At 42.8% G+C, this 14,070-nt stretch overlaps 1 protein-coding gene across 3 annotated transcripts in view; it reads right to left on the reverse strand.

Annotated features, from left to right (window-relative positions):
• The window catches only part of CFAP58 (cilia and flagella associated protein 58), a 96,218-nt gene that overhangs the window by 66,931 nt on the left and 15,217 nt on the right, over nucleotides 1–14,070 (reverse strand). For all 3 annotated transcript variants that reach the window (XM_045023250.1, XM_045023249.1, XM_045023251.1), the window contains exons 6-9: nucleotides 11,987–12,124; nucleotides 9,719–9,878; nucleotides 8,043–8,125; nucleotides 5,413–5,604 (exon numbers count right to left, since the gene is read on the reverse strand). In XM_045023250.1, the coding sequence (XP_044879185.1) occupies nucleotides 5,413–5,604; nucleotides 8,043–8,125; nucleotides 9,719–9,878; nucleotides 11,987–12,124 (573 nt within the window). The remainder of the gene's footprint in view (nucleotides 1–5,412; nucleotides 5,605–8,042; nucleotides 8,126–9,718; nucleotides 9,879–11,986; nucleotides 12,125–14,070) is intronic.

The raw sequence follows: 14,070 nt of genomic DNA on the forward strand, positions 1-14,070 counted from the left end.
AAGCCGCGGGACCAGTGGACCCTCCGCAGGCATGCCGCCGAAGGCAGCCTGCCTGCTGCCCTCGCGGCAACCGGCAGAGCACCCCCCGTGGCTTGCCGCCCCAGGCACGCACTTGGCGTGCTGGTGCCTGGAGCCGCCCCTGACAGGCACCATTACACAAACATCCCTAGTGTCACAACCCCCATTTCCTGAAGCTCTGCAACAGTGAGGCCAATATTCCATTGACCACACTTTGCTATGGGTTGTTGTCTGACAGGCTCTGAGAGCATCTGAATGGGTGTTTTAGGAGTGGCCTAGACCTGCAAGGACTTCACCTCCCACTACATTGCCTCAGGTGCACAGGTGTTCGGGTAAAAGGGTTATGGAACTTTCAGATTAAATGCCCAAAATGTTGCACCCAAAGTGGAAACGTCAGAAAACCCTCAAGCATTCACTCTTTTCACCTTAGATACAAAAAAATGTGCACAGCCCTAATCAGAAATGCACAGTTCTACAGCAAGACCCTTGCCATTCTGATCGCTGTGATTTACAGCTTGACCGTACTTTATAATGATCCTAACTCATAGCTACATGATTAGATGCAGTGGGGGGAGGGGAATGTAAAATGTGACTTTGGAATAAAGAGAAATCTCACTTAAATGGAATATTATTCCAAAGAAATGATATAAAGTAAGCCAGACAAGAGGTTATGTATCATTCAAAGATGATTTAAAAGCCACTGATCACATGAATTTGTAAGAGGTAATTATAAAGTGAGAAGGTAGCAAATAACTTGTGAGTTGAAACAGCTTGAAGGCTAGCTTCCCAGTAAATCAATGAGCCTCTTGGAGAGCTCTCCAATGTGATCTTCAGCAATTAATGGAACATGTCATCATCATGTTCCTGAGCACACCATATGAAATAAAGTGTTACAGAAGGATAAAGCTTGCTCAGGAAGGACAGGCAGGGGGAAAAGGGAAGAGGTGTTGCCTTATATATTAAAAAGTGTATACACTTCAACTGAGGCTGAGATGGAAATAGGAGACAGACTTGTTGAAAGTCTCTGGATAAAGATAAAAGGGGTAAAAAACAAGGGTGATGTCATGGTAGGGGGTCTACTACAGACCACCGAACCAGGAAGAGGAGGATGAGGCTTTTTTTAAACAACTAACAAAATCATCCAAAGCACAGGACTTGGTGGTAATGGGGGACTTCAACTACTCAGACATCTATTGGGAAAATAACACAGCAGGGCACAGTTTATCCAACAAGTTCTTGGAATGTATTGGAGACATTTTTTTATTTCAGAAGGTGGAGAAAGTTACTAGGGGAAAGGCTGTTCTAGATTTGATTTTGACAAATAGGGACGAACTGGTTGAGAATTTGAAAGCGGAAGGCAGCTTGGGTGAAAGTGATCATGAAATGGTAGAGTTCATGATTCTAAGGAATGGTAGGAGAGAGAACAGCACAATAAAAACCATGGATTTCAAGAAGACAGACTTTAGCAAACTCAGGGAGTTGGTAGGTAAGATCCCATGGGAAGCAAGTCTAAGGAGAAAAACAATTGAAGACTGTTGGCAGTTTTTCAGAGAGACATTATTAAGGGCACAAAAGCAGACTAACCCACTGCGTAGGAAAGATTGGAAGTATGGCAAGAGAACACCCTGGCTTAACCAGGAAATCTTCAATGATCTAAAACAGCAGTTCTAAAACTGTGGGTTGGGACCCCAAAGTGGGTTGCAATCCAATTTTAATGGGGTCACCAGGGCTGGCTTAGACTTGCTAGCCTCTGGGGCGGAAGCCCAAGCCCCACTGCCCAGGGCTGAAGCTGAAGCCCAAGGGTTTCACCCTGAGTGTTGGTGCTCAGGGTACAGTCTCCCTGCCTGGGGCTGAAGCCCTTAGGCCTCCCACCACCCCAGGGCAGCGGGGTTTAGTCAGGCTCAGGCTTTGGTCCCCTCTCCTGGGGTCATGTAGTAATTTTTGTTATCAGACGGGGGTCGCTGTGCAATGAAGTTTGAGAACCCTGATCTAAAAATCAAAAAAGAGTCCTGAAAAATGTGGAAACTGGGTCAAATTACAAAGGATGAATATGAACAAATAACATATGAAGGGACAAAATTAGAAAAGCCAAAGCACAAAACAAGATCAAACTAGCTAGAGACATGAAGGGTAACAAAAAAACATTCTAAAAATACATTAGAAGCAAGAGGAAGACCAAAGACAGGGTAGGCCCATTACTCACTTAGGGGAGAAAAACAATAACAGAAAATGTGGAAATGGCAGAGGTGCTTAACGACATCTTTGTTTTGGTTTTCACCAAGGAGGTTGGTGGTGATTGGACGTCTAATGTAGTGAATGCCGGTGAAAATGAGGTCTGATCAGAAGAGGCTAAAATAGGGAAAGAAGAACAAGTTAAAATTACTTAGACAAGTTAGATGTCTTCAAGTCACCAGAGCCTGATGAAATGTGTCCTAGAATACCCAAGGAGGAGATAGCTGAGCCATTAGCGATTCTCTTTGAAAAGTCACAGAAGACGAGAGATGCATCCGAAGAAGTGAGCTGTAGCCCACGAAAGCTTATGCTGAAATAAATTTGTTAGTCTCTAAGGTGCCACAAGTACTCCTGTTCTTTTTGAAGACGGGAGAGACTCCAGAAGACTGGAAAAGAGTAAAGATAGTGCCAATCTATAAAAAGGGAAATAAGGACAACCCGCGGAATTAAACCAGTCAGCTTAACTTCTGTATCCGGAAAGATAATGGAGCAAATAATTAAGCAATCAATTTGCAAACATGTAGAAGATAAGGTGATATGTAACAGTCAGCATGGATTTGTCAAGAACAAATCATGTCAAACCAACCCGATAGCTTTCTTTGACAGGGTAACAAGCCTTGTGGACGGGGGGAAGCGGTAGCCGTGGTATATCTTGACTTTAGTAAGGCTTTTGATACTGTCTTGCATGACCTTCTCATAAACAAACGAGTGAAATGCAAAGTAGATGGAGCTACTATAAGGTGGGTGCATAACTGGCTGGAAAATCATTCCCAGAGAGTAGTTATCAGTGGTTCACAGTCATGCTGGAAGGGCATATCAAGTGGAGACTCGCAGGGATCAGTTCAGGGTCCAGTACTGTTCAATATCTTCATCAATGATTTAGATAATGGCATAGAGAGTACATTTATAAAGTTTGCAGATGATACCAAGCTGGAAGGGTTGCATGTGCTTTGGAGGATAGGATTAAAATTCAAAATGATCTGGACAAAGTGGAGAAATGGTCTGAAGTAAATAGGATGAAATTCAATAAGGACTAAAGTAAAGTACTCCACTTAGGAAGGAACAATCAGTTGCACACATACAAAATGGGCAATGACTGCCTAGGAAGGAACAGTGTGGAAAGGGATCTGGGGCTCATAGTGGATCACAAGCTAAATATGAGTCAACAGTGTAACACTGTTGCAAAAAAAGCAAATATCATTCTGGGATGTATTAGCAGGAGTGTTGTAAGCAAGACACAAGAAGTAATTCTTCCATTCTACTCTGCGCTGATTAGGCCTCAACTGGGGTATTGTGTCCAGTTCTGGGAGTCACATTTCAGGAAAGATGTGGACAAACTGAAGAAAATCCAGAGAAGGGAAACAAAAATGATTAAAAGTCTAGAAAACATGACCTATGAGGGAAGACTGAAAAAATTGGGTTTGTTTAGTCTGGAAAAGAGAAGACTGAGAGGGGACATGATAACAGTTTTCAAGTACATAAAAGGTTGTTACATGAAGGAGGGAGAAAAATTGTTCTTAACCTCTGAGGATAGAACAAGAAGCAATGGGCTTAAATTGCAGCATGGGCAGTTTATGTTGGACATAAGGAAAAACTTCCTAACGGTCAGGTTGGTTAAGCACTGGAATGAATTGCCTAGGGAAGTTGTGGAATCTCCATCATTCGAGATTTTTAAGAGCAGGTTAGACAAACACCTGTCAGGGATGGTCTAAATAATACTTAGTCCTGCCATGAGTGCAGGGGACTGGACTAGATGACCTCTCAAGGTCCCTTCCAGTCCTATGATTCTATAATAGGAGGCAATGGCCACAACAGAAAGCTTTTGCAGAGATTCTCCAAGTAGCCCATGTATCACAGACTGGATTGAATTAGTATGTTCAGAGGTAATAGGGAATTTTACAAATCCCAATCCTGTGAGGTGCTGAGCTCGTCTTGCAGAGTGCTGAGCATCCTCAACTCATAGTGCCTTCAGCGGAATTTGAGGGCACTCAGCAGCTTGAAGGATCAGCTTTGCAGCTTAAATAGGGCTGAGAGAGTAAGACATAAATGAATACAGAATACATCTCTGGCTCAGAAGTAACACGTAGGAGACCTAGGTTTGTAGCTCAGACTATTTCTCAGTCTGGAGCAGGGTGCGTGGGAGAAAAGCAATGGCAGCACATTCAGGGTACATCTACACAGCAAAAAAAGACCTACAGCAGCAAGTCTCAGAGCCCAGGTCAGCTGATTTGGGCTCGGAGGGTGCGTGCTGCGGGGCTAAACATAGTAGTGTAGATATTTGGGCTCGGGCTGGAGCCCAGGCTCTGAGACCCTCCACAAGTCCAAGTCTGTTGACCCAGGCTCTGAGACTCGCGTTGCGAGGGTTGGTTGGTTTGTTTTTGCTGTGTAATACCCTCAGATCCTAGTGGCCTTGCCTGGTGTATCACTGCAACCTTGCATACCTGACCTTGTGTATCACTGTGGACACATTCACTGACAGAGCAGAAACACAGTAATGTGTCTTCATACACTGAGAAAGAGAAGTGACTTAAGCAGGAAAAAGAAAGGTCTTGATGAAGGAGCAACTTTGATTTGAACCGAGGCCCCTGGAGATAGTAACCTGTAAGTAATTATCCATTGATACAATTTACCAAGGGTCACGGTGGATTCTCCATCACTGACAAGTTTTAAATTGAGATTGGATGTTTTTCTAAATATCTGCTCTAGGAATTATTTTGGGGAAGTTCTCTGGTCTGTTGTTATATAGGAGATCAGACTAAATGATTCCTTCTGGCCTAGGAATCTAAAAATCTATGATCAGTTTGTAAAGATCACCATCTGGGGCAATACCAAGGCAGCAGAGCCAAAGAGAAGTTGGTTAAAAAGTCAGGAAAATCTGGCAGAGGATGGACATGGCCAAAATTATTTTTAAACACATGGAAGATAGGGGAGAAAAAAAAAGATGCTAGTCTAGAACCGTGCACAAATGTACAAGATAGTCCTGTGTGTAATAATTTGCCTAAAATCCACAAGCTTTATTAAAACCTTTGTAAACTCTCTGCAGACCATTGATCAATCCTACCTATCAGCTAAATCTAAAATGTCAGGAATGGAATCTGCTCTCTTTCCAGTTTTGAGAGAGAGAGAGATGGATGAATCGTGTGTACACAAATCATCTCATACCTTCTGGGTGAGTTCACTAGCTTCATTGATATAACGGTCTCTCTCTTTTTCCAGCTGGTAGATGATCTTCCTCTGCTTCTGAGCCTCATCCTTATAGTTCTGAATTTCTTCTTCCAAGTTCCTCTTGGACTGTTCATGGAGCTTTACCAGGTTCAGCTGCTTTTGAGTGACACTGGCAGCCTTAAGCAAGTTCTGCAAAAAGAATCCCAGAACAATTACCATCCATGTCTGTAACTCTGAATGCCGCACTATACACGCTATGTTAAACACTAGCTTCTGTCCGAGTGGGTGAGGGATGCCCGAGAGTCATTACACCTTATCAGATTCGCTACAGTAAAGACACTCAGTCTCCAAATAGGATCATGAGAATGTCTCCAGGAGTCTAAAGCAGGGGTCCCCCAACTTTTTATGGCACGCCCACCCTTACCCGTAATGTAATCTGTCCCTGCCCCCCTGGAAGCCATGGCCAGGACCAGGATTATGGTCGGGGCCAGGGACCAAGGCCGGAGCAGGGGCTGTGGCTGGGAGTGGAGCCACTGCTGGGGCCAGGAATGGGGCCAAAGCCAGGAGCAGGGACAAGGCTGGAGGACAAGGCCGGGAGCAGAGCTGCGGCTGGGCTGTGGTGGGAGGCGCGGGCGGAGGCTGGGGGTGGGGCTGGAGCGGAGCCACAGGTAGGATGCAGTCAGTGCTGACAGCTGGGACCATGGTCAGGAGCGGAGGTGTGGCCGGGAGCCCTGGGCTCAGGTGAGGGTCGTGGCTGGGGGCAGCGCTGGGCCTGGGGCCAGGACGAGGAGCAGAGCCGGACCCAGGAGCCGGAGCCATGTCTGGGGGCAAGGCCCAAAGGAAGCTGGGGGCAGAGTGGGGCTGCTTGGCACTCCCTCCCCACCCCCAATGGGGGTTGGCCCAGGCCCCACTGCACCCCGCCCCAAAAGTTCCTCTGCATGCCCCTGGGGGGAGGAACACCCCACAGTTTGGAGATCACTGCACTAAAAAATGAGGCAGAGCCTGTATTGGACTATTTTTTTAATAGTCCCATCCCACCCTGCAATACCCACTCCCACCCACACCCACGTTGTTCCTTGCATCTTTATCCCACTCCCATCCAAAACTTAGATCCCACAAGAGACAGATCCCCCATGTTACTTAAAAAAAACAACAAAACAAAAAGCAAAAAAACAACCCTCAGTTAATACATTATATACATAAAGGAAATTTGGACACAATTTTTACCACTCAAAGAATAAAACAAATCTTGCTTAAACCATGTAAAAAAATACTTTAGCTCCTGTTATAATAGACACTAAATTTCTTTCTATTCCTCACTTAAATGTAAGTATTAAAACTTTTATTTTTTTAAAAAAAGAAAAACTTGCTTTACATTGCTGGAATTCTATTTATGACAAACTGACCAGAGGTTTAGTTTTTGCCCGCAAATTACTGCAGTTTGGGGGGGTTTGCCCACATGGTCCTGGCCTCAACAAAGTACATTTTACCCACTCCCACTATTATGGCAGCAGGTCCTGTGGGACTTGTGAGCTCCCAGTCCTGCTAGAGAGCCCTAGAACAGGGGTAGGCAACCTATGGCACATGTGCCGAAGGCGGCATGCAAGCTGATTTTCAGTGGCACTCACACTGCCTGGGTCCTGGCCACCAGCCTGGGGGGCTCTGCATTTTAATTTAATTTTAAATGAAGCTTCTTAAACATTTTTAAAACCTTTTTTATTTTACATACAACAATAGTCTAGTTATATATTATAGACATAGAAAGACCTTCTAAAAACGTTAAAATGTATTACTGGCACTTTAAACCTTAAATTAGAGTGAATAAATGAAGACTCGGCACAGCACTGCTGAAACGTTGCTGACCCCTGCCCTAGAATGAGGCAGTATTTTTTAATTGGAAGCTGGGAAACTGATGTTTGCATTACAGAAGGAATGGAGAGGGTTGTTCAGGAGGGGGGATAATGAAGGCAGTGGGAAACACCTTCCCGTCTCATTTTCTAGTAACCTGGTTGAACTTGTAAACTGAGCAAGGTTGGCCTGCAAGTCACAGAAGGATAATAAACAGGACACCAAGATCTCAGTTTAATCAAGTTACTTTTCTAACCTCACTTTAAAAAATCCTTCAAAACTAAAGAATCAGTTTTTCACCCTCTTCAAAAGGTGACCCTGTAATAGACTCATTCAGGATGCAGAACAATGTTTGATTCTCAACCAAGTGAGGAATCTAAAGAATCACAAATGGTCAGCATGAGAAATTAATCTAAATGGTGGCAGGAGAGATCAGGGTTAAAAACAGACAAGGCTGTGATGCAGACAGATGGTGTGTTTTTTATTAGCACAGCCCTAATTTGACTAGATTAACATTAAACTCGATATGTTGTAGATACTACAAGCAGAGGAGTAATCAACGGCTTAGAATATCAAATAACACGTTTGCAATAAAAGCAAATGCACATAATACGTACAGCCCCCTGCTGTTTTATATGCTAATACTAAGAAGTCCCTTTTGCGCTCACAGGTATAATGTTGTTTCAATTCACAGAAAGTGGGGGAGCATGGTTTAAGCTACAGGCATCTTATATTCAAGGCAAGATATTTGTTTACCAGTGCTAACAAAGCAAGCTCACCTTGTTTAATATGTCCCTTTCTCTCACCAGCTCATCTATGGCTTTCTTATCAATTTCTACCTGCTTTTTAACAATCTCCAACTCTAAAAGCAAGGAAAAGATTATTAAACTCTGGGTTCAAACTGCATAGCTGGAAAAAACAAAGGTCTGTGGAGTTTTTAAAAAGCTTTATTAATATTATATAAATGGAGATATAATTTATGACCTCCATTTGCAAATTCAGGTGCCTAAATTTAGGGAAGTTAATCCATATTTAGGCACTAGCAGAGCATTAGGCCAAGATTTTCAAAAGGGACTAGTAATTTTGGATGCCTCTGATTTTAACCTGAGACACTGTAAAGGAGCTGGATTTTCAGAAAATGCTGTGCACTCTGAAAGACATCTCAAGCTTGGCATCCAAATGATGAATCTCTTGAAATCACTAGTTCCTTTTGAAAATATTGGATTTAGATGTATAGAGTTGTTTTAATCCCTCTGGGTCAAATCCAGTCCTCGCATAAAAGGGCATAACTCCATTGGCTTCAATGGAGCTGCTCCCTCTTAAGACAATCTAGATTTGGCCCTTCATCCAAATACACAGAAGAATACATCACTAACAAAATAACAAAGAGGAAATGTTTCAGAGTAGCAGCTGTGTTAGTCTGTATCCGCAAAAAGAACAGGAGTACTTGTGGCACCTTAGAGACTAACAAATTTATTTGAGCATAAGCCCACGAAAGCTTATGCTCAAATAAATGTGTTAGTCTCTAAGGTGCCACAAGTGCTCCTGTTCTTAAGGAGGAAATGTGCATCTGAAGGAGAAACTGACATACTGATATCAGGAAGGCTGAGCTGCAGGAAACACAATGCACTGGAATGCATGAGAACAATCCAAGTTGCCAGAAGGTGCATTATCCGTTGCCTTTCTCACCCATTCAAAGACAGGGCTGCATTTCCTGTGTCTTCCCTTTCACCCCAGCATGAGGCCTGATGAAGCAACAGCAGAATGGCTGTTCTCTCGGAGAGAGATCCTTACCTTTTACAGTTATGGAGATATGAATATGAAAGACAGTATGTCCCATACATAAAGTCCTATAAAATACTTCATGTCCCATAGGTGCAGTCAGTTCAGTATACAACCTACAGACTAGGCAGAGCACAGGGAAGCTTTTACTGAGGCAACATATCCACACTAGGTATACAACAGAATGGGGCTTTATATTTCAGCACTTCGCTATAATTCAGTCTATTAATACATTGTGCTGGAGTCATCTCTGTACTGGTATCATTGTAGGGGCACAAAACTGCTGGGGCAAAAGAATGTCCTGCTTGTGCCTTCTTCCAATCATCCCTTTGCATCAGGGGCTGGTGCACCGGCAATACAGACTGGCACAGAAACACGCACAGTGAGGGTATTTCCTGGGGTGGGAAGGGTTACACCTGCCACACAAAGGGGCTGCTGATCAGGTCCTTTATGTTTTCACCCAGCACATGCTGCACTGTGTGAAAATTCCAAAGACCTAGGAGACATATGTAAGGGCATTACAACCATAGTGCCATGCAGGCCCCTTTCATATGGTCCCATACGGGGCACCGAAGAGGCATGAGCTTGACTTGGAGCATACACTGAATGAACATTATAACAAACAAAACAACAGTGCCAACACAACACAACACAACAGTGCTTTGATTCCTACCTCTCTCTAGTCCAGAGATTTGGTTTCTTAGGGTATCCCTCTGGTATTCTGCTTCAACTTTTTGTTCCTCTGCAACACGCAGTTTTCTCTGGATAACTTCTCTTATCTTGGAGAGTTTTGAAATTTCATGACGCATCTGAGTCACCTCATCCTCCCTCATCTGTGTAGAAACAGAAGGGAGAGTGGGTGAGAAGGAAAATCCATTTAGAATCAACAAAAGGAAATGCTTCTTTGCTTAGCATGTAGTTTCTGTACAGGACTCAGTGGCACAGGAGGCCACTAAGATAAATGCTGTGGCTTGATTTAGAAAAAGACTGGAGAATGGCACCACTATTAAAATAATTTAAACAAAGCCAGCTGAGGCAAGGAGAAAGGTAATCAAATCTCATTCTTCAGGGCATAAAAGAGATCAATAAAGAATTCCCAACTGCAGTCCATGAACAGCACTGCACAACTGGCTCAGTGGATTAGGTCTGAGTAGTCTTGCCTTTCAGTGAAACATCAGCTACTGGTAACTGATGGTCTGATCTGATTCTCTATCCCTAAAAGCAGGAAGCTGTTAATCTACAGCTTTAAAAACCAAATCTTTGAGTCCACATCACATTATGGAATCAGGAAATGAAACTATTGATCCAAGACACTGCACTAAAATGTTGCCAGTAGTGATTATTGCACTAGTGACTGCAGCCAATCAATACATCAAAAATAATCCCCACACCTACTAAGAAACAAATATAAAATTGCCCTGCCGTTGCAGCAACACCATCACATTTTAAGCCTTCCACATCACAGTGTGCACTGCCCCATTCGCAGAATCAGTCACTATTAGGGATCTAATCCTGTGAGGTGCAAATACCTTCTGTGAGGAACTGTCAGCAGGACTTGGGCACACTCAAACACTGGACTTCAAGAAATTTGCAAACATTTACATCACTCGATGCTAGAGGTGCTTAGTAGTATGCCAGAGGTGTCTGCACACTGCAGGATCAGGCCCCACCTACAGCACCTACCATAATGGGGTCATGGCCTATGACTAGGGCACCCACAAGCTACCACAATACAAATAAATAATATCTGGACAGCACCTTAACAATGAATTTTCATAAACCTGTGCTCATAATCCAATGAAGTGTTGAGCTCCAACTTCCACTGAAGTGAGGATCAGGCCCTTACATGGCTAATATCTGCCTTTGCACCCACCTTGAATCTTGTATTCAGTTCCTATTTGAACACATTGTTTGTTAAATTTTATGCAAAGATGATTCTGCTGGGAATAACAATTATGCTAGCTAACCGGGCAGAGTAATCTGGTTTTTCAATAGGTAATAAAAGTGCCCTTCCAGTGTGCGCAGCAATACAACAGAAAAACAAACTCCTATAGTGTCATCTCACTGGGGTTCCAGAAAAGGATCTTTATGTTACATTAGCTCTGGACAGATCTTCTAACAAATCTGTTGTCGTTTGTTTTCATTGTTTTAACCAATAGTGCCCACTGCAAGAAAGCTTCCTATCAGCAACTGACTTCTTTTAATTAGCTGAATCAGTTGTACTTTACTAAAGTTTGATAACCTATTCCTTTTCAGTCCTGTTTTCTAACATAGCCAGTGTTGTAACTGCAGCCATGCTCTTGGCTGGGGGAGGTCAGATTCAGCAGACATACAGTAATAATATCTACAGAGCCTTTCATCCCCAAAAGCTCTTGAAATGCTTTAAAAACCATATGTAGCAGTCACTTTACCCACCGATGAAATGCAGCTACCTCTGGAGTGGTGGAAAACAGCTTTTTAACAGTGCACAGCAACAGAAGATAATGGTTTAGGTCAGCAAGCAAACAACATACTGATTTGTATTTAACTTCCTGAATTGATGCCAAAGAGGAAATTTAAGTAGGCAGGATGTAGTTACCTACATTGGAAGTTGGCTGGGGCAGTTATTATTTCTATATATTATTGGCTTCCAGCAGCACTCACAATATGCTGATCACTATACAAACATAAAGGAAGGCACAGCCTCTCCCCCAAAGGGCTTACAATCTAAAAAAAGACTTTGCCTTTGTGAAAAATATCATGAAGTCTTTAATGATCACAAGTAATCAGGACCTCAGTTTTATGTCTCATCTGAAACAGCACAGTATGATCTGGTACTAGACTGGGATGCTGGTATAGTACTGACTCAGAGGGAAGAATGTCATCTACTGAATCACCAACATCAAATTCCCGACAGCAGAGGGATGTGTCTGATGCCATGCAAATATGAGCTGGTACTTACTTTCAGCTCCACTGTTTTCTGCTGGTTCTCCTGTGTTATTTGTTCAAAGGCCATGCTGTGCTGCTCGTTCTCTTGCTGGAGTTTAGAGTTTCTCGTCTGAAATTGCTCAAGTTCTTTGGCAGCTCTTTCATTCAGGATCTGTTAGATTATGAAACAATTCAGATAATTCTTTTAAATCTAATTCTAATGTATCTACATAGACAGACTGGCAGCACCTTGAATCGCCCTGGGGGATCAGAGCTACTGAAGATTTTTCTCTTGATAGAAATTGTTCTTTATCCCTGATGAAATTATTAATGTGCCCAGAAATATGATAAATGTTCAGCGGCTGGGAAAAATGACAACTTCTAATGAATAACGTAGCCAGCATCATTTTCTCTGGGAACTTTGCAAATCTCCCTCACAGGTGGTGGATAAATATTTTAATGCCTCTTTGCCATTTGGCAGGCATCACATACCCAGCAACTCGCTACAATCATTGCAAATGAGTATGAGATTCAAATTATTTTAATCATCTGAGGGGCAGGGGAGCTCTATTTTAGCAAGCAAATCCTACATTAATATGCCTATAACACTTCCTGGAGTGCGCAGTTTGCTGACATCAGGGCACGGCTATTTTTCCCCTTTAATCTGTCTTCAATCAAAAGCCCAGAACAGCAGTTTCATGGTTTATACGGAGAATATATATTTCGATATTGGAGCTGCCAGACTTTTCTTCTGCTTGATGGGACTTCCCCTGGCAGACATTACTTTATAAGTGAGGAAAGAACTATCATCATATTTTTCGGTTCAAGCATCCATGTGTGGCAGATCAATATGTACCGTGCTGTTTAAAAAAAAGGGTGTGTGGGGGATTCCCCACCCCCATTGCGTGCTGGGAGCACAGAGAGATATGGGAGGTGAGCATCGTGACTTCTGCAGCATAGAAGAGCCAGGACTCAGTTGTAATGACTATGAAGGGGATTCTTTATTGAAGCTGCTGTGGTTCTCTGACATAGGGTCATAGAATCATAGAAGATTAGGGTTGGAAGAGACCTCAGGAGGTCATCTAGTCCAACCCCCTGCTCTCCCTAAATCCTGGGCTAAGAAGCCATGGACAGAGTACAGAAGTGATGAGAAAGCATTAGAGAAGGGTATGACAGAGCATGTTGCAGTTGCTGTGTGTAATATGGGCCCCTTGGGGATACCCTAGCTAATAAACCTTAGACTGGGTTTGGTGGATCCTGGAACTGTTCTCCAGGGCTGCGCCAGACCCAATCCTGTTCTGAGAAATAATCAAGTTTTCCCTTCAACTATTCATGTGAATTGTGTTTTATTTAGACTTTATACTAAATTAACAAAAACATTGTCATAGGCTTCTACCCACACTGACTCTTAAACCTGAAGGGATGAGAGAACCATAAATTTATAAGACACACACAACTCCTCAAAAACTTTCCCTTGAGGAAACATTGCTTTATAATTATTAAATCTCTTATGCTATTTACTGAAATTGCTTCTGTGGGCGCTTCTCAGAGTCATGGGAAATAGATGAACGATACAAACTAGTAGCAAAACACTGCTTTAGGACTTTGCCAGAAAACCAGTTTGAAAATAGTACTTGGTTAAAAAAATAAAAAGACTTAAGACAATACTTCACACTTCTCTAGAGACTTTTATAATGTTTATACAAACATTCATTAGCTAAACTTCACAGTAAATTTGAGAGGTAGGTAAGTGTAATTTTTCCCAGTTTTCCAATGGGGAAACCAAAGCACAGAGGTTTCCCAACACAACACAGCAAGTCTTTTGCAGAACTGGGAATATAATCCGAGTTCAGACTGCCAGTCTGCTGCTCTGACCACTAAATCACACTAGCTTTGGGATATTTGGTCCCAATCACTGTGGTCTTTGCAAGAAGAGTCCTAAAAATCATCATCAAACAGGTGGAAGACCAAAGGCCTTTAAGAGTAAAAAAAACAACTTGTCCATAAGGAAAGGATAATACTGGACTGTCACGCATTACTATTTTAATTAGGATTTAAACATCAAGGCCTGGTCTACACTACGCGTTTAAACCGAATTTAGCAGCGTTAAACCGATTT

This window comes from Mauremys mutica, chromosome 7 (genome assembly GCF_020497125.1).
Source record: "Mauremys mutica isolate MM-2020 ecotype Southern chromosome 7, ASM2049712v1, whole genome shotgun sequence".
Taxonomy (NCBI): domain Eukaryota; kingdom Metazoa; phylum Chordata; order Testudines; family Geoemydidae; genus Mauremys; species Mauremys mutica.